General features: G+C 38.2%; 1 protein-coding gene across 1 annotated transcript in view; it reads left to right on the forward strand.

Annotated features, from left to right (window-relative positions):
- Positions 1–20,883, forward strand: part of STPG4 (sperm-tail PG-rich repeat containing 4) — a gene marked incomplete at its 3' end in the record, with an annotated part of 42,867 nt that overhangs the window by 1,247 nt on the left and 20,737 nt on the right. The window contains exons 2-4 of the mRNA XM_081265234.1: positions 3,041–3,298; positions 16,519–16,583; positions 16,996–17,050. Of these exons, the coding sequence (XP_081121360.1) occupies positions 3,041–3,298; positions 16,519–16,583; positions 16,996–17,050 (378 nt within the window). The remainder of the gene's footprint in view (positions 1–3,040; positions 3,299–16,518; positions 16,584–16,995; positions 17,051–20,883) is intronic.

Genomic DNA, 20,883 nt, shown 5'->3' on the forward strand with positions numbered 1-20,883 from the left:
TCAGCTTCTGTTAGCTTCCTTTGGATTTATCATGCTTACCTCTCTAATCTTTCTACTTCATTTCTCTGCTTTTGGGTGGAGATGGGAGACCTGCCTTGATCTTCCTGAGAAAGTTTTCCTTCTGTAACTATTAAATGTGCTACAGGAGATTCAACACACATATTTAACAAAGGAATGTTTAAAAAGTTCAGGCTTCATATTGTGTATGAAACTTTTGTTTGTTTTGCTTTTGTTTGTTTTTAGAGAAATGCACATATTTCATAGTAAAACTAAAGCTCTGTGATATTCATAAGTAGAGTGGATTTCAGTTATAAGACAAAAAGAATTAGGTTCTTTTTACTGATTACATTATTTTTTTAAAAAAAAAATCTTTATTTTAATGTGGTGCTGAGGATTGAGCCCAGTGCCTCACACATGCCAGGCGAGCACCGCTGCCACTTGAGCCACATCCCCAGCCCCTGATTAAATTATTTTTAATGCATTCTTGCTTGAGATAACCCATATTTCACAGTAATAACAAATATATTATAAAATGAAATGAGCTGGATGTGGTGGCACATGCCTATAATCCCAAGTACTCAGAGGCTAAGGCAGAAGGATCAAGAGTTTAAGACCTGCCTGGGCAACTTAGCAAGACCCCCTATCAAAATAAAAAATTATTTAAAAGTGCTGGGGATATAGTAGAGAGCCCTAGAGTTCAATCCCCAGTACTGGGGGGTGGGGAGTACAACTCAATATTTTAACTATTTTTACCTACTAGAAATAATACAAAAGAGTAAAACTAAACAATTGTGGGCAGTGAGGCTAAAACAAATGTGGAGTAATAATCAATAAGAGCACTTAACTATGGAAGACACTTTTTTTGAAAATTGAGGATACCAAAATAACCTGCTTCCTAGTTTGGCAGAGGAAGTGTTAAAACTGAAAGCTATCCAGGTGCAGTGGCACACACCTGTAATCCCAGCTTCTCAGGAGGCTGAGGCAGGAGGATCAAGTTCAAAGCCAGCCTCAGTAACAGCAAAGTGCTAAGCAACTCAGTGAGACCTGTCTCTAAATAAAACACAAAATAGGGCTGGGGATGTGGCTCAGTGGTTGAGTGCCCCGAGTTTAATCCCTAGTACCCACCCTCTGAAAATGAAAGCTATCATTTATTGAACACTGGTTGTAGGTGCAAGTCTTTATATGTACTATACCATATTCTCATGCCATGTCAGCAGTATCTCAGTTTTATACTCAAGTGAGAAAGTGAGAAAGCAGTGCACGCGAGGATTGAGTAACTTGCCCAGTGTACTTAGCTGTTACATGAGGGAGCCGCAGTTCAAGCCCCACCCTATTCCTCAAAAGAACATCAAATTTTGTTACATCTAATATCCTTCCAGCACCTCAGTGAGTTGAAAATATTTATTACTCTAATTTTATCAAAAGGAATTTAGATATTTAAAAGCATTTAAAATCATAAAAGAGCAATTTAAGGAAATGTCATGGGCAAAATTTATCATTCTCTAGCTTTTATTTTAATGACAGTTTGATGCAGGTATTAATTTCTTCAAGTAATGTTTTATAAATTTAATTTCAGGGGAATTACCTCTCAAATGAATAAGCATATTTTGTATTTGTTAATAGAAACCAAGCCAGAAGAGTTCCTGTTTTCAAAGAGAAAGCTGGTGGAGAATAGCATTAACAGTGTGTATATTTTTGGTCTTTCCTCTTCAAATTATTTTTGTTCCCATTAAAATTTTAATCATTCTTACCCTTTAAATCAGTAACACTTAATTGTAAAAAAAAAAAAAAAAAAAAAAACCAGTTATCATGTAGGTCTACATGGGCCTCATTTCATGCTTATAATTTTAATATTAGCATACAAATGAGAAATTCACTTTAAATTTTGAATGTAATGGAAACTTATGAAGTAAAACAACTCTAGGAATCCATGTGCTTTACAAAATATCTAAATAAAGTGAACTTTTGATCTTCTGATCTTGGTGACACTGGACAAGAAAGAAAAAGCATCTATTCCAGAAAGGCGACTTGGCTTCAGATTTTCTCATAGATGGTACAGAACCTATGATAACACTTAACATGATCAGTGTATACAAAATGTTTAAGAACAAGATGGTAATATATGAAAGAAAAATGACCAAAAGATCACTTGTAATGAAGATCATTTGTAATGAAGCTCCATGGGTCAAAGCCTTCTTGGAATTGATCTAATTTTAATGGCTCAGCTCATTGGAAAAAGTGGCTGCAGAACAGCAGTTCCAATCTGGCCATTGAGCCACACTGTGGTTGTGATTTGAAGGTACCAAACCTCTTTTGGAACTAAGTAGACCATATGCTCTGCCAGTTCATCCTCAGGCTCATGTTATTATGTGGTAGCTTCCCACCTGAGGCTAGTTGAAACATAAAAGTAGGATAAGCAAAAAAGAAAAAAAAAAAAAAAGAAAGAAAGTAGGATAGCTTTTAGTTGACCAAGAAGCTCTCTTGAGTAATCTCACTAGAGGCCTGAAATATATACTCAAAATTCAATTGGCAAATATAAGTATATGCCTGAAGTTACCTTTTTAAAAAATTAAATTTTAACTATTACCCATTTGTGTTAATTCAGGATTTGTTTCGGAAAAGAAATAATCACGATTCTCTTGAAATACTGTTCTGTCAAGGGTGTTATATGTACCGGCACAGTGGTGCACGCCTGTAATCCCAATGGCTTGGGAGACTGAGACAGAAGGATTGTGAGTTCAAAGGCAGCCTCAGCAATGGCAAGGCACTAAGCAACTCAGTGAGACCCTGTCTCTAAATAAAATACAAAATAGGCCTGAGGATGTGGCTCAGTGGTTGAGTGCCCCTGAGTTCAATCCCAATACCAAAAAAAAAAAAAAAAAAAAAAGAAAAGAAAAAAAAAGAGTATTATATGTGATAGAACTTCATTAAATTTAAAAATAAAGTAGAATGCTACTTAGGAATGATTCTTCTAGGAATGGTGCTTTGGGGAAAGTTAAAGGTTTACAGTGATCTTAAAACTGCTGTCAATTTTCCACAGAATACTCCTATACCTGGCACTTATCACTTGAAAACTTTTATTGAAGAATCCCTATTAAATCCAGTGGCAGCAACCTACAATTTTAAAAATGAAGGAAGGAAAAAGCCACCTCTTGTGCAAAGAAACAATCCAGTCTTAAATGATCTTCCACTGTACATGCCTCCTGACTTCCTGAACCTGTTAAAGAAGCAATCGGCCAGTTACTCCTTCAAAGACAAGCCCCGGCCCAGCCCCAGCACACTAGTTTACAAAGATAAGGTAAAGTTCTACTAGCAGATTGGGTTTTGTGGGAAAGCTACTAAAAGCTCCAGAGGAAGAGATTCTGTATTATGTACCCCGCTCCACACACAAGGGAAAAATGGCAAACCTCTAGGTTGTCTCACTTCTTATAGTGAGACAGCCAGAACTGCCTGGCTTGCAAATGAATCCAGAAAGATTTTTCCTCATGAGGTATTCTAAACCTAAGGATAGAACTTTGGGGGGAAATTTTCTCTTATCAGGGTTCCCCTCTGGGATCTTATCTATGTTTGAGCCATGTTCTAGCTTTTTCAAGCAGTTGATATGGTGAACCCTCTTCGTTCAAAGAGAAAACCCTGGATCTGGGTGAGTATTCCTATTAGAACATGCATAGAACTATCTACTGCAAGAAGATTTTAAAATATTTTCTTGGCTGAGGTATAGCTCAGTGGTAGAACATGCATGAGGTCCTGGGTTCAATCCCGGCACCAATAAATAAATAGATAGATAGATAGATAAATGTTTTTCATGTAGGAATGAGCCTGTGGTTACAGAAAGGTCAGATTCTACTCAGCTCCACCCGTTCATTCATAGCATTGATAATATAAGCACTGCTTTACTTACAGCCTTGTAATATGACCTTGGGGGGAACAAGTTCCTGAATTAGAAATATTTAAGTAACAATATAAGACAAAATATATCAAGTGCTGAGATGAATAGTGCTGCAGGAAATGCCAAGGGAAAGCTCAAGGTAGGCTGGACTGAAAGGCTGGAAAGCTCCCTGGATTAAGTAGGATTTAGCTGGACCTTGACCCTTCCATGCATATTCTCTTAGTTGCTTCTTCATCTTCTGAAGTAGCTTGAACAGATATCATCTCCTCTACTTGCAACAAAGCTGTGCAAATAGAGACTTAGTAACTTGTTCTAAGACACAGAATTTGATAAATAAGAGGTAAGGACCACTCACTGAGGGCTTTTTAACCCAGATTCAGTCTTCTTTCCAATCTACCACCTGTCCCCCACCTTGAATGAGGGGCAAGGTTTTGACAGGTGGAATCCCAAGGAGGCCCCTGCCCTCACCTTGTTGAAGGCATCCAAGTGGCAGCAGCAGGCCCTGTTCCAGGGACAGAGCTGTGACTTGGACTCTGGGCACTTGTCTCAGTTCTCTGTGCCCTAATGTCCATTGACTGGAAAGGAGACACTAATAGTATAAATCTTCACTTTATTAGAATATTATTATCATAATCTAAGAAGTCCACGGCAACAATGTCTGACTTAAAAACAAGGAAGTGCGATTGCCAAGTGGACTAGAATTTTCAGCAGGATGAGCACATGTGTCCAACATGTAGACCCTTCTTACCGCTGTATGAATTATAACCGTAAAACAGAACAGAATGATAAATGTTCATTGGGTAAATCTTATTCTATTTGCTTCAGTGGATAAATATAAACACTAAGTTATCTTTGGACTTTTATGACTTGTTATCAGGTAACCAAGCCACATGTGACCGTGCTCTGAGTACTCCAAACACAAAGGCATCCTATTGTTCTCTCTCCTGCCATTTCTCTCCTTTCTGTTCCATTTTTTCTTGCTCCTATGGGTCTTTAAGCATTGGCTCAAAGGCCCATCGTGGAAAGGAGAAAACAGAGAAGTTTATTATTAGGTAAAACTTATAAGACCAAATGAATTCAGCTTACCTAGAAGGATGAACAAACTTTCTGAAAACACTTCTTCTGTTTTTTTTTCTCTTGTCTTTCCTCCCCACCTCTCACAAAAGATTAAGCTCCAAGAACTAGAAATATTCAATGTTTTTCCTAATTTTCTATTTCAAAGGTATTTGAGAATATATTCACAAAGGGAGTGATATTTATATATAACTTTGTATACCCACCTATAAAAGTAAAAAGTCTGGTGTTTTAATAGCAGAATTCAGAATAATTTGGGTTTGGGGTAGATATTGTAGAAATTAGTGTTGTTACTAAGACAGGACAACATTCTTATGTTCTATCCTTTTTAATAGAAATATTCACTTTATACCTCATCAAGGCTACATTTTTATTCCTAAGAAAGTTTTTCCTGGCTCAGTGGTGCATGCCTATAATCCCAGTTCTCTGAGAGACTGGGGCAGGAAGATCACAAGTTCAGCCTGAGTCACTTAGCAAGACTTTGTTTTGTAAAAAGGGCTGGTAGAGTGCTTGCCTAGCATGCTCCAGGCCCTGAGTTCTTTCCTGCTTGCCCCAATACACATGAAAAGAAAGATGTGGGTTTTTTTTTTTTACTATTTTTGTACCTTTGTTCTGAAGTATGTATGTAACTCAACTGGACAATCTCTATCAAGTCTTTTTTTTTTAATATTTATTTTTTAGGTGTAGTTGGACACAATACCTTTATTTAATTTATTTACTTTTATTTATTTTTGTTAAATATTTTTTTAGTTGTAGTTGGACACAATATCTTTATTTATTTTTATGTGGTGCTGAGGATCGAACCCAGTGCCTCACACGTGCTAGGCAAGCGCTCTACCACTGAGCTGTAGCCCCAGCCCTCGAGGAGTCTTATTAAGTGTGAGTGTGTGAGGGTGTGTGTGTGTTTGCATATGCATGCATATGCTTATCTATATCTAGCTCTTTCCAAAGAGGAGTTGAAGTGGTCTCACAATGTTTACAATAGCTTTTTTTTTTTATGTCAGAGAAATAATATGTTTTCATTGTAGAGAATATACACAGTTTGTGGCTTCCTTTTTCTTGGTGTCACAATTATCCACTGGCCTCAGAGTTACCTAATCCCTTTGCTTTTTGATGATTTTTAGCTCCCTTACCTCATGGACACACCTTTCCCTACACCTGTCATGATTTCAATACACAAGTGGAGGATCTTCCAACAACCTGGTTTCTTGACCTCTCCTCCACCTCTGCTGCTTACTTCTTATATATATATATTTTTTCCTTTTTAGGTACTGGGGATTGAATTCAGGGGCACTCAACCATTGAGCCACATCTCCAGCCCTATTTTGTATTTTATTTAGAGACAGGGTCTCACTGAGTTGCGTAGTGCCTTGCTATTGCTGAGGCTGGCTTTGAATTAGTGGTCCTCCTGCCTAAGTCTCCCACACCACTGGGATTACAGTCTTGCACCACTGTGCCCAGCTACTTCTTAGATTTTAAAAAAAATATTTAATTAGTTGTTGATGGACCTTTATTTATTTATATGTGAGAATCATACCCAGTGCCTCCTACATGCTAAGCAAGCACTCTACCACTGAGCCACAATCCAAGCCCCTTAGATTTTTTGTAAGAGCTGTAATTTCACTCCTCCATAATCTCAGTTACATGAAGGCAGTTCTCTGGTGCTAACCTAGTATACCAACCCCAACAATTTCTTCATCCCCCTGTATAGCCCATTGATTTTCCTATCTTTTCACTTCCCCGAAAACCCTGATGTTCTCTCTTCCTCACAAAGCTTGAATTTCCTAATTAATCATCATAGTTGCTTCCCATGATATTTAATTGACAGTGCACTGTAGTTCCCTTGGCCCTGACTATTCCTCTCTCCCTCATTTGGCAAAGCCGCACCCTGGTTAAATTTCATTGCACACATTACACCTGAATTTCTGTGGCTAAATGCCTAGTATCATCTTAAACCCTTCACCTCCATTGGGCACTGAAAGGACTTCCTTAGTTTGTTAACTTTCCCACTTTCCTGGGTGGCCTGTGTCTTTTCAAACCTCTAACATCTCCTTGATCTTGACTTTTTGACCTTTGCTGTCTTTGTTATTTCCCCCCAAAAACTGTTGACCTGGGAGTGCCCCCAGGTTTTCAGACCTCTTCTCCATCTGCATTGTCCCCTGGGATGCTGATTTTGTCCAATCTTAAGGCTATGAACACCATCTATTTTGGTGATTACCAAATACTTATCTCCTGTCTAGACTTTTCCTTTGAAGTCCCTCTGCCTTTTCAATATCTCTACTTGCAAGTCTAATCCAGGGTTTTTCAGCCTCAGCACTATTGATATTTTGATAGGATAAATCTTCATGTGGGGGAGCTGTTCTGTGCTTTGTAGGATATGTAACAGTATTCCTGGCCTTTACTCACTAGATACCAGTCTCCCTTCCAATTGTAATACCCCAAAATATTACGAGACGTTGCCAAATGTCCACTGATGTGAAAATGCTCCTAGGTGACAACACTGAGTTAAGGCAGTATTGTGGTGGATGTGATCTCTAAGTGGTTTTTCTCAGGGTCAACAGGCCTATGGTGAATGGGATTTCTTTCTCAGCAAATTCATCTATTGGTGTATAAAAATGCTACTTTTTTGGGGGGGTATGTTGATTTTGTATCCTGCATCTTGACTGAATTTATTTTCCTATTCTAACAATTATTTAGTGGAGTCTTTAAATTTTTTCCATATATAAGTCAAGTCATGTTGTCTGCATGTGAGTATCTCTTACTGGGTGTCACTTATCGTTCTTGAAATTTTATTTTTCAAGAACATTCCCCAAGGCCTGGAACTTGTAATCTTCCTGCTTTAGCCTCCTGAGTCACTGGGATTTCAGGTGTGTGCCACCACACCCAGCAAGCGAATGATAAAATTAACAACAATATGATTGCTATAATGAGGCATGCTACTTTTTATTTTTTATTTTTTTTAAGAGAGAGTGAGAGAGGAGAGAGAGAGAGAGAGATTTTTTTTAATATTTATTTATTTTTTTAGTTCTTGGCAGACACAACATCTTTGTTGGTATGTGGTGCTGAGGATCCAACCCGGGCCGCACGCATGCCAGGCGAGCGCGCTACCGCTTGAGCCACATCCCCAGCCCGCATGCTACTTTTTAAAGAAGTCCTATGTGTCTGTTTCTCAGACCTTAAAACATCTGAGCAGTGAGTCACTGATGTTTCCACATGGATGAAGAAAGCCCAAGAGACTTCTCCAAGAAAAGAGAATGAAATTTCTACCACTAGCACCTGGAAATGCTGCACCTGCTGGCTCTTTGGCTCTGTTCACCTTATAATGATTCTGATGGTGGCTTCTCAAGTCTGAGTTCCCTAAACAGGGTCACAATGATTTCTGGTTTCTAGTCCTGTGTGTAAGTAGCTTAGAAGTTGCAGTCCCACCCTAACAGCAAGTTTAAAACTAAACAAACTGAAAAATCAACTCCTGTTAGATGAGTAAGAGAAGTGAGATCACAGGGCTAACTGCCACCCCCAGAGCTGGAGAGACGACAGGTCACAGAGAATCATAACTTGCCAGAGCAGAAGTCCACAGATTGCAACCTCCTCAGGTTCTGTGGCCAGGGCAGGAACCTCTGAACTGTAACTGATGAACTGCTGGAGGCTTGTTGTGGGCAAGCCTGAGAGTTAAAAGCACTGGGAGGACCCATCAGGCCATAGGTTTCCCATGCTTAACGCCAGGAGCTCAACCAAATTCTCACAGTACATGTAAAATTAAAAAAAAAATTATCCACATTCCTGCCTGGGTGATGGGAAAAGAAACTGTTTGAAACCCATCAAAAGACTCTGTTCTCAACAGGTGTGCCTTAGGAACTATCAACCTTGCCTGGATTGCTAGGTTGATAGCAACCTAGCAATGGGGAAGGGAAATGCCCAGCTCCAGCCAGCTCTGGTCTAAGAGGACAGTCGTTGAGAAGAGCTTGCAAAAGCCATCCAGAGAGAGGCACAGGTTCACTAAAAGACTGGACCTAACCCCCATCCCACCTCTGACCACCGCATTGCTGTCTATTTATAGCAGCTCTTTTCACCCAGTAGTCTTGCCTAGCTATCAAGAAAAAAAAATGACATGGCACACTGAGAGGCAAAAACAGTTTGAAGAGACAGAGCAAGCATCACAATCAGGCATGGCAAGGCTGTTGGAATCATCAGAGTAGTGATTTGAAGCAACTATACTGACTATGCTAGGGACTCTAGCAATAAAGTAGACAACAGGGAACAACAGATGGGAAGGAGCTGGGGGTGTAGCTTGCTCAGTGGAGTACCTGTCCAGCATGGACAAGGCCCTGGATTCCATTTCCAGTACTGCCAAAAAATAAAAAATTAAAAAAAAATAATAATAATAGAAGAAGAAGCAAAAAGAGAAGATGAGCAATGTAGGCAGAGATATGGAAATCCTAAGAAAGAATCAAAAAGAAATGCTAGAGATCAACAACACTGCAACAGAAATGAAGGATGTATTTGAGAGTCTTAAAGTACACTAGACATGACTGAGGAGAGAATCTCTGAGCCTGAGATAGTTCAGTATCAGCCTCCACAACAGAAAAATAAAGAGAACGAAGACTGAAAAAACCATAATATTCAATAACTGTGGGACAACTGCACAGTGTGTTTTATATATATATATCATATTTATATGCTATATATAAATATATATCATATATTATATATATGTATATAATATTTATATAAATACAAAAGCAGGGGAGAAAGGAAGAGAAATATTTGAAAAAATATTGACTGAGAATTTCCCAAATTAAATGTCAGATACCGAACCATAGATCTGGGAAGCTCAGTGAACACCAAGCAGGATAAAGGCCAGAACAAAACACAGCCATAATTAAATATATCACTTTCAAACCCCAGAAAATTAGAGACAGAAAAAAAAATTCTGAGTGGGTGAAGAGACACCTGTAGAGGGACGGAGATAAGCATTGCCTCCAACTTCTCTTCCAAAATCTCACAAACAGAAAGAGCCTGAAATGAAGTATTTAAAATATTGAAAGGAAAATCACACCAGCTTAGAAATCTGTACCCTGTGAAACTCTTTCAAAAGTGAAGCAGAAGCCAGGTGTGGTGTTGTACACCTGTAATCCCAGCGGCTGGGGAGGCTGAGGCAGGAGGATCGCTAGTTCAAAGCCAGCCTCAGCAAATGGTGCTAAGCAACTCAGTGAGACCCTGTTTCTAAAGAAAATACAAAATAGGACTGGGGATGTGGCTCAGTGGTTGAGTTCCCCTGAGTTCAATCCCCAGTACCCCGCCCCCTCCAAAAAAAAAGTGAAGCAGAAATAGAGACTTTCTTGGACAAACAAAAGTTGAGGAAATTTGTTACCAGTAGATCAGCTTTGCAAGAAATCTTCAAAGAACTTCATTAAAGAAAAAGAAGTTAATACAGGTCAGAAATGAAGAGCCTTTGAAGAAGGAATAAGTGAAGGTAAAAAATCGAACTTTCATTTTTTTTTTAATTTTATTTTGAAGTGCTGAGATTGGACCCAGAGGCACCCTAACACTGAGCTATACCCCAAAGCCCTTTTAATTTTTTCTTTTGAGACAGAGTCTAAGTTGCCCAAGCTGGTCTTAGACTTGTGATTCTTCTGCATAAGGCCTTGGGTTTGTCCCCACCACCACCACCAAACAGCCCCCCCCCAAAAAAAAGAAAGGAGGAAAAGAAAAAGAGAAAGAAAGCAGGACAAGCTATATTGATTTAAAAGAGCAAGGAAACGTATCAGAGATAGAGGGCATTATATAAATAAAGGGTTCAATACTCCAAGAAGATATAAAAATATGTTAGGCAATATGTGTGTGCCTAGCAACAGACCATTAAAACATGTGAGGCAAAGCAGATGGGATTACAAAGATAAACAGATGAATCCTTATTATAGTTGGAGACTTACACAACCCTTTATCAAAAGCACAGAAAATCAGCAAGGATATAGTTACTCAATAACACCATCAATCAACTGCAATAATTGATATCTATAGATTACTTCATCTAGGAACAGCAGAAAAAAATCTTCTCAGGTTCACATGGAATATTCACTATAAGATAGATCATATAGGGGCTAGGGTTATGGCTCAGTGGTAGAGCACTTGCCTAGCATGCATGAGGCACTGGGTTCAATCCCCAGCACCACATAAAAAACCTAAATAAACAAAATAAAGGTACTGTGTCCATCTACAACAAAAAATAATAATAATTTAAAAAAAGATAGACCATATTCTGGACCATTAAACACTCCTTAAGAAATTTAAGAAAAATCATAAAAAGTGGGCTCTCATGCCACAGTGTCATTAAATTAAAAATCAATAATAGAAAGATAATTGAAAATCCCCAAATATGCAGATACTAAGCAACATGCTTCTAAATAACACATGGATCAATTACATGATACTTTGAACTAAATAAAAATGAGAACACATTTCAACAAAATATGTGGGATATTGTGAAGTCAGAGCATAGAGGGAAACTGGTAATGTTGAATGCTTATATTAGAAAAGAAGATTGACAATCAAGCACCTAAGTTTCCTCCTTAGGAAAATAGAAAAAGAAAAATTAAGTAAATCCAAAGTAAGCAGAAGAAATAAAAATTAGAGCATAAATCAATGAAATTAAAAATGGCAGTAGAGAAAATCAATTAAATAAATGTTTTATTCAATAAATTGATAAAATTGACCTAGATTAACTAAGGAAAAAAAAGAGGATACAAATGACTAATATTAGAACAGAGGGGATATCACTAAATCTCATACACACTAAAAGGATGATAAAGGAATGTTATGAACAATACTATGACCACAAATTTAATAACCTAAATGAAATGGACCAACGAATTCCTTGAAAGACACAGTCTGCCAAAACTCATACAAGAAGAAATAGACATTCTGAATAGGTCTATAGCTATTAAATAAATTGAAATAATAGCAACCTTCCCAAACAGAAAATGTCAGGCCCACATGGGTTTATAGATGAATTCTACCAATCATTTAAGGAAGATATCATATTAATTCTTTATAATCCCTTCCAGAAGATAGAAATAGAGCACAACCTGTCTAACTCATTCTATGAGGCTTGCATCACCCTTATACCAAAAACAGATAAAAACATCATGAGAAAAGAAAATAACAAACCACTCCCATGTCTTTCATGAACATAATTACAAAAATCCTCAACAAAATACAAAAGTAACTACATATCACAACCAGGTGGAATTTATTCCAAGTATGAAAAGCTGGTTCAATATTCAAAAATAAAGAAATCTAATCTATCTGATCAATTACTAAAGAAGAAAAGTCACGAAAGCATATCAGTAGATGTGGAAAAAGCATTTGTCAAAATCGACAACACCCATTCATGATAAAAAATTCTTAGTAAACTAGGATTATAAGGGAACTTCCTCAACCTCATAAAGAATATCTATTTTTAAAAACCCTACAGCTAATATCATAGGTAACAATAAGGGTAGGAAACTAGAGGGTTTTCTACCTAGATGAGGGACAAGGCAAGGATGTCCCTCTAATGCAATACGTCAAGAAAAGGAATAAAAATATAAAATAAAATAAAAATATTGTCCCTATTCATAAATGACATGATTGACTATGTAAATAATCCAAAATAATACACCCCCCCCAAAAAAACTCCTACAAAAGTCAATTATTCACCTATATACCAGCAATGAACAAGTGGAATTTGAAGTTTAAAACAGAATACCATTAAAAAAAAAATCCCTCAGGAGCCAGGAGTGGTGGTAATTTTCTATAATACCAGCTATTTAGGAGGCTGAGGCAGGAGGATCACTCATTCAAGTTCATCCAGCGGAACTAGCGAGACCCTGTCTCAAAATATTCTGGAGGTGTAGCTCAGTGGTAGAGTGTTTGCCTAGCATGCACCAAGCCCTGGGGTCCCTGCATTCAATCCCCAGTATGTGTGTGGGGGGGGCAAGTGGAGTAAATACTGTCAGCCCTTTTCACCTTATTCTACTTTTGTGACATTGATGATGTTGGTGCAACATATCTGAATATATAGTCACACTAATATTATCCTGCCACATTTTATGATCTTCAACAATTAAAAGATCTTCAAGTGTCTAATCAGTATGAATTGAAACATAAATTAGCTAGAATCAGATATTTTGGGGGGCACATTGTCTAGATTCAATGAGCTTCACATTATACATTATAAAATGAAGAACTGAGAAGCATACGTGTGAATTAGAAAATCATGTGTGTGTGTGCACGTGTGTGTTCCATTAGACCCATGAACAATGGAACCACTCAAAGTGTGTAACGAATTGAGAAATGCAGAGAGTTAGTCTCTTAAATCAATCCTTTTAGTTCTGTTCAACTGCAAAGGGTAGACAAGGCCAAGTAGAGCAGGACAAATAAGAACCCTACAGGTGACCAATATTCTTTTCCAGACTGAGTCTTTCCATATGCACCTTGTTTTTTTTTTTTTTTTTTTTGGTACTGGGGATTGAACTCAAGAGTACTCAACCACTGAGCCATATCCACAGCCCTATTTTATATTTTATTTAGAGACAGGGATCTCATTGAGTTGCTTAGCACCTTGCCATTGTTGAGACTGGCTTTGAACTTGTGATCCTCCTGCCTCAGCCTTCCAAGTTGCTGGGATTACAAGTATGCAGCACCACGTCCTGCAAGCACCTTGCTTTTTTTTGTTCTTTTTAATTAATTTATTTATTCTAATTTGTTATACATGGCAGCCAAATGCATTATAATTCATGGTACACAAATGGAGCACAATTTTTTATTTCTCTGGTTGTATACAAAGTAGAGTCACACCATTCGTGTCTTCATACTTGTACCTAGGGTAATGATGTCCATCTGTCCATCTCATTCCACCATCTTTCCTACCCCATTCCGCCTCCCCTTTGCCCTATCCAAAGTTCCTCCATTCCTCCCATGCTCCCCCCGCCACCCAACCTCCATTAAGGATCAGCATCCACTTATCAGAGAAAACATTCAGCCTTTGGTTTTGGGGGATTGACTTACTTCACTTAGCATGATATTCTTCAAATACATCCATTTACCTGCAAATGCCATGATTTATTCTCTTTTAATGCTGAGTAATATTCCATTGTGTATATATACCAAAGAAAAAAGATAGCCTCTTCAACAAATGGTGCTAGGAAAATCCATATATAGCAAAATGAAATTAAACCCCTATCTCTCACTATGCATACGACTCAACTCAAAGTGGATCAAGGACCTAAGAATTAGACCAGAGACCCTGAGCCTAATAGAAGAAAAAGTAGGCCTAAATATTCATTACATTGGATTAGGCCCCTTCTTCCTTAACAAGACTCCTAAAGCACAAGAAATAAAATCAAGAATCAATAATGGGGGCTGGGGATGTGGCTCAAGCGGTAGCAGGCTCGCCTGGCATGCGTGTGGCCCGGGTTCGATCCTCAGCACCACATACAAACAACGATGTTGTGTCTGCCAAAAAATGAAAAATAAATATTAAAATTCTCTCTCTCTCTCTCTCTCTCAAAAAAAAAAAAAGAATCAATAATGGGATAGTTTCAAACTGAAAAGCTTCTTCTCAGCAAAAGAAATAATCAGTGAGGTGAATAGAGAGCCTACAGAATGGGAGCAAATTTTTACCACATGCACATTAGATAGAGCACTAATCTCCAGGATATATAAAGAAATAAAAAACTTAACACTAAAAAAACAAATAACCCAATTAATAAATGGGCCAAGGAACTGAACAGATACTTCTCAGAAGAAGATACACAATCAATCAACAAATATATGAAAAAATGTACAACATCTCTAGCAATTAGAGAAATGCAAATCAAAACTACTCTAAGATTTCATCTCACTCCAGTCAGAATGACAGTTATTAAGAATACAAGCAACAATAAGTGTTGACGAGGATGTGGGGAAAAAGGCACACTCTTAAATTGCTGCAAATTGGTGCAGCCAATCTGGAAAGCAGTATGGAGATTCTTTAGAAAACTTGGAATGGAACCACCATTTCACCCAGCTATCCCATTCCTCATTTTATACCCAAGGGACTTAAAAACAGCATACTACAGTGATGCAGCCACATCAATGTTTATAGGAGCTCAGTTCACAATAGCTAAATTGTGGAACCAACCTAGATGCCTTTCAATAGATGAATGGACCACCTTGCTTTTTAAGGGTCCTTCCCTTTCAATTCTCTTTCTTCTTTCTCCGTGTGTGTGTGTGTGTGTGTGTGTGTGTGTGTGGAGAGAGAGAGAGAGAGAGAGAGAGAGAGAGCGAGCACATGCGCATGTAAACACAGTTTAAGGTAAATAGAAAACATGCATGAACCACATCCAAAATCAAGAAATAGGACATTGTTGGCCCCCAAGAAAGCCTTTTGCTTAAAATTTGTTTCTCTGCTTCTGTAGTATGATGCAATCCCTTTGTTTCCTCTGTATTTATTATGTCAAGTGGGCAATTAGTAAAGCACGGGTGTGTCGGGACAGCATGTGTATTTCATCATAAATTCATATATACTGTTATCACTGTATCACAAAAAGCTGCCCCTGCAATCAAAATTGTGTGCTATCATGGGAAAAACAGCTGCAGGGTGAAATATAATAGCTGAACTTCCAGGTGACAGCTAGGCCAGGATGAGGATGCTTCATTTTCAACAAAGGCAACATCATTTTTCAAAATTCTATGTAAAAATACCAGGAGATGGAGGGAGATGGTTCTCCTCAGCCTCCCGAGGAGTTTCTGATCCAGCTCCTGCCTGGCGGCTCCTGCAACAGGGTCTGGAGCTCCAGCCCTTGTTCCCTCCTGTTCCTCATTCTCCTTCCTCTCTGCCTTCCTCTCTTCACACATCCTCTTCTCCCTCATGAACTCCCTTGCTCCTCATCCTCTGGGCATCCACAGATAAAGGGACAACGGAGCCACCTAGATAGTCTGCAGCTATTTTGACATAGGGCAGAAAGACAGTTTCACATGGAAGGCTCTTCTTGAAATCCCTCCTGGCTCCACTTGAGGAAGTCCTCCCTTTCTTAAATGCCCCCCTCAAATCTCCTCTTCTTTGCCGTCTTTAGATCACCCCATTGGGTTTACTCTCCGCCCCCATTCCTGCCCTGGTTGTCAATCTATTTCAGCATTGACTACAGTGTTAGAATCATTCCTGAAGGTGCCTCTCACCCCTGCTGTCAGGGGCCATGTCTCTCTCTCACCACTGTATTTCCCCCCACCAGCCCTGTAATAAATGGTCCAAGTGATTTTTTGACTCTAGCAATTCAAAATGTGATTAATGAGGCAGCATTTTCCCATGCAACACCTCAGGCAGATTGTCTATAGAATTCACCATGGAAAATGAATACATAATGAATGTTTGGGAGCTCAACCTTTGGAGAGGTACACCTTTCCTACTATTAAAGAGGAGAATAAATGATGAAATGTTGAGTGGTCATAAAATAAAGGATTATTGAATAAGAGATAATCAAGTGAGTTTATAACCTCTATTAATCTATTATTGTGTCCTTGTTCCTTCCATGTAGTCACTCCACCTTTACCCAGGGCAATACGAGATTCTTCCTACACCAGTTCCCAAGTACGCTTCCAGGTAATCAATGAAGTTACTTTTAATCATCTCATTCATGCCTATTTACATACCAATACTTATGATTTAAACTTCATTTATGTACCTCATATTCAGATTAGCATTTTTAAATATTAAATGATACATAGGGAGTAAGTTACAAAGACCTTCACTTTAGAAATAAATTTAGAAGCTGGTGAGTTGGAGCATACCTGTAATTCCCAGCAACTTGGGAGGCTGAAGCAGGAGAATCACAAGTTTGAGGCCAACCTCAGCAACTCAGTGAAACCCTGTCTCAAAACAAAAACAACAACAACAAAAAGATTGGGTGTGTGGCTTAGTGGTTGAGCACCCTGGGTCCAATACCCAGTACCAAAAAAAAAGAAAATAGATTTAGAAACCATTTTTTTTTTCTTTTTTCTTTTTTTAAATACAGGAGCTTTGTATTCCGTTCTACAGTTCAAAGATTCCCAACAATCTACTTTACTCCTGTAAGTATAATGCAGACAATTAATTCATGATGAATTTGACGTTTAAATTTACAGTGATTCCTCTTAATATATCAACATTTTGCTCATTGTCATAAGACATGAATGATTAATACAATTAATTTAAGCTATATTTTAAGTACATCTGAAGATACACTGGGAATTTCAATGTGAATAACCCATTCATGGCAAATTACAGAAGAAAATGTCCAGTCCCTTAACTTTCTGAAGTTTAAGATACATACTGTACAACATGGTGACTACTGTTACTAAAATATATTTACTGTTGAAAATCCTCCATAAAGTAGGCTTTAAGTTTTTTCATACAAAAAATGGTATGTGAGATAATGCATATGTTAATTAACTTTATTTAGCCACTCCAGAATATATACATGATACACAGATTATAATTTTTATTTCTCAATTTAAATAATTTGCTCCTTGTGTAGCATCAGTGCCTCAGTAACCATCAGACTGAAAAAAAACAAACAAAAAAGGATCAAACATGATTTCTTAATTTTTTAAATCTATTTTTGGGGTGGTAGGATTGAACCCAAGGCCTTGCACATGCTAGGTAAGTGTTCTACCACTGAGCTATATATCCCCAGACCCTTAAAACATTTTTTGCTATCACCAACACAATACCAGTACATGGTTAAATGTCAGTTGGTACTGTAGATATCACACATGGCAGTCCTCCGCTCTGCCTCCCACCACCCAGTCCACCTTTTGAGGGCAGCCACCTTCAACAATTAGCCATTACTCCTGGTATTTTCATCCATATTTTCAAATGACAGCCTTATACAACTACTACTTTATTCTCTTGAAATTGAGGCTTTATTTCTTAATTCTCTGCATGGAATATAAGCCAACTGCTCTCAAATCTTTCCCACAAAAGCCCTTCCTTACAATAATTATCACAATTTTTATATCTGATACATTTTAATTTTATTTCCTATGGACCCACATAGTATATTAAATTGAATTTCTTGAACTTTTTATTTTCTTGGAGTTCATGGCTTTATTTACTTGGTCTAGAGATGTAGCTCAGTGGTATAGTACTTGCCTAGCATGCAAGAGGCCCTGGATTCAATTCCAAGAACTGTGTACACACACACACACACACACACACACACACACACACACTTTACTTTGGTTTGCTTAGTTTGTTAAAGACCCAGGTTCTCAAGAGAACTATAAATTCTCAGGAATGATGATGTGCATCAGATAATTTATCAGTTGCTTTTCTTTTTTTTTCCTTTGGAGATATCCCTCCTGGAACATTCTGTCATCATCCTGCAATCTGAGCTGGTTGCTTTTAAAATATACTGGGGTTTGTACCAAGGGGTAATTACCAACTGAAATACATCCCCAGTCCTTTTTTATATTGTATTTTTAACAGGTGGTCTCACTGAATTGCTAAGGCTGGCCTTGAACTTGTGATGCTTCCTTTTCAGTCTCCCCAGCTGCTAGTTTACAGGCCTGCTCCACCATGCCCCAATGGAACCGAATACTTTCTAGTTTGATGCACAGTGCCCTTGGGACATGCCTTCACTATTCTCTTGAAAAGTTCTTGGTATAGGCCACCATTTTGGTAGGACATGTTCTCCAGTGGTCCCTCCTTCAGACTTGGTGTTGGCTCCTTCTTTGATGCAGGGGTTCCTTGGGGAGAAAATAAAAGCAGGAACCTAGGTCAGAGGCATAGAGCAGACCCTCCAGGGATCTACCCAAAAGGAGGTTTTGGGGACACGTGACCAGGCAACTAGCTTCAACTCCCCCAGGGTCTGCAGGATCATTATGAGGATCAGCAGTGTCTTTATAAAGAAGCAGCCCAGCCTCATGTCTGGCGTAGAATAGGAGCTCAGCCCCTGGTGGCTGCTGTTGCTAATGTTGTTTTTATATTAAAATTTCTATCAGAAGCTCAGAGGATGAGGGCAGCCATGGTCAAGAAGGCCCCCCAGAGATCAGCTCCTCTGCTTTCTTTAGGTCTTGACTCAAATCATCTTCACCGGGAGGTCTTCCCTAGTCACCTATTCAGGATTCCCACCACCCCTTCCTAGGTTTCTTGTTTCCCCAAAGCATTCTTCACTGTCTGACACACTGCCTTTTAAAATTAACCTATCCTGTTTGTATGTGTCTTCTGGACAAGGATAGCAAGCTTCACAAAGGCAGGGATTTCTATCTGCTCTTGTCCTGTATTCTTAGCTCCCAGAAAGTGACTGCCTCTATTTTTTGTTGACTTAAGTAATTAAAAAATCATCAGAGCTGTTCAGTTCATCATTGTATTAACAATAGAGAGGAAGAATATCTAGTCTCTTTTCTTTGAAAATATGAAATAACCTGTTTTAAAATATTTCCAAGCTGGGTGAGGTGGCGCACGCCTGTAATCCCAGCAGCTCGGGAAGCTGAGGCAGGAGGATGGCAAGTTCAAAGCCAGCCTCAGCAACTTAGTGAGGCTCTAAGCAACTCAGCAAAACCCTGTCTCTAATAATATATAAAAAAGGGGATAAGGATGTGGCTCAGTGATTAAGCGTCCCTGGTCCCTCCCCCCCAAAAAATTTCCAAATGCAAGTACATGAGTTATGAGATTTTTTAAGATAAGGAATTAATCAATAGGATATCAAAAATGAATAGTGATATAAGCAATCTGAAAGTGAAAAATAAAACATTATTTTAAGGTAGTTTGATGGACTATAGTTATATTACAAACTTGGGATCCAAAAAGACCAGAAAGTAAACATTTCACAAAGAAATTGAGGTAACTGAACAGAGCTCAGAAACAAACCCTAGAATATTCAAGATTTTTATGCTTGGTTGATATGACAAGTCAGCAGAAAAAGGGAAAAATGTTTTATGCTAAAAAGCTGATTAAGCTCAGTGGTAAAGCTCTTGCCTAGCACATGTGAAGCACTAGGTTTGATCATCAGCACCACATTAAAAAAATAAATAAATAAAATAAAGATAAGGTGTCCATCTACAACTAAAAAAATATTTTGAAAAACTGATTAAGTAGAAAAAAATAAGTTATACTCTTCATACCATATATTAAGATAAGCTTCATACTGATTAAAGAATCAGATACTTTTGAAAATCATAAACCAGGAGAAAATATGTGAATATATATCTAAGGGTAAGTCAGACTTTCTGAGATAGTAGCAATGAAAGAAATTTCAAAGGAAAGTAAATATCACATTTGACTTCAGAACATTTAAAATTTCTTCTATATCAGGAAACAAACTGTAAGCAAAGTAAATAGGCGGATGCAAATTAGGAAATGTATTTTCACTTGGCAGATAGCAGGTGGAGTGACTCAGTGGTACAGCGTAGGCCCAAGCATCACACACACACAAAAAAAAAACAAAACAGGAAAGAAAAAAAAAAAAGGTAGATAAAGGGTGAATGGCTTTATCTATAAAACTCCCTTAACAATCTGTAGGAAAAACATCAATGGAAGAGTATAACAGATAAAAAGGCCAGGAGTAGAGAATTCATATTAAGAAATTCAGATATCCAATAAAGGTGGGGAAAAAACCTTTTGATTTCAATATTTCAGAGTGAAAAACTAAAAAGCTTAGTGGAAATTGTATGCAGGTGGTGTGGTAGGCTAGGTAATGGCCCCCAAATATGTACCCATGGCCTAATTCCTAGGTCCTATGAGTGTTACCTCAGATGGCAAAGATTTTGCAGATGTCATTCAGTTAAAGATTCTGAGATGGAGAGATTATCCTGGATTATCTGGGTGGGGTCTAAATGCAATCACAAGGGTCTTTTTAAGAGAGATGGGGAGATGTCACACACTCGCGTGCACAGCAGGCAGTACAAATATAGAATCAGAG

Source organism: Spermophilus citellus (assembly GCF_964194105.1).
Source record: "Spermophilus citellus genome assembly, chromosome: 13".
Taxonomy (NCBI): domain Eukaryota; kingdom Metazoa; phylum Chordata; class Mammalia; order Rodentia; family Sciuridae; genus Spermophilus; species Spermophilus citellus.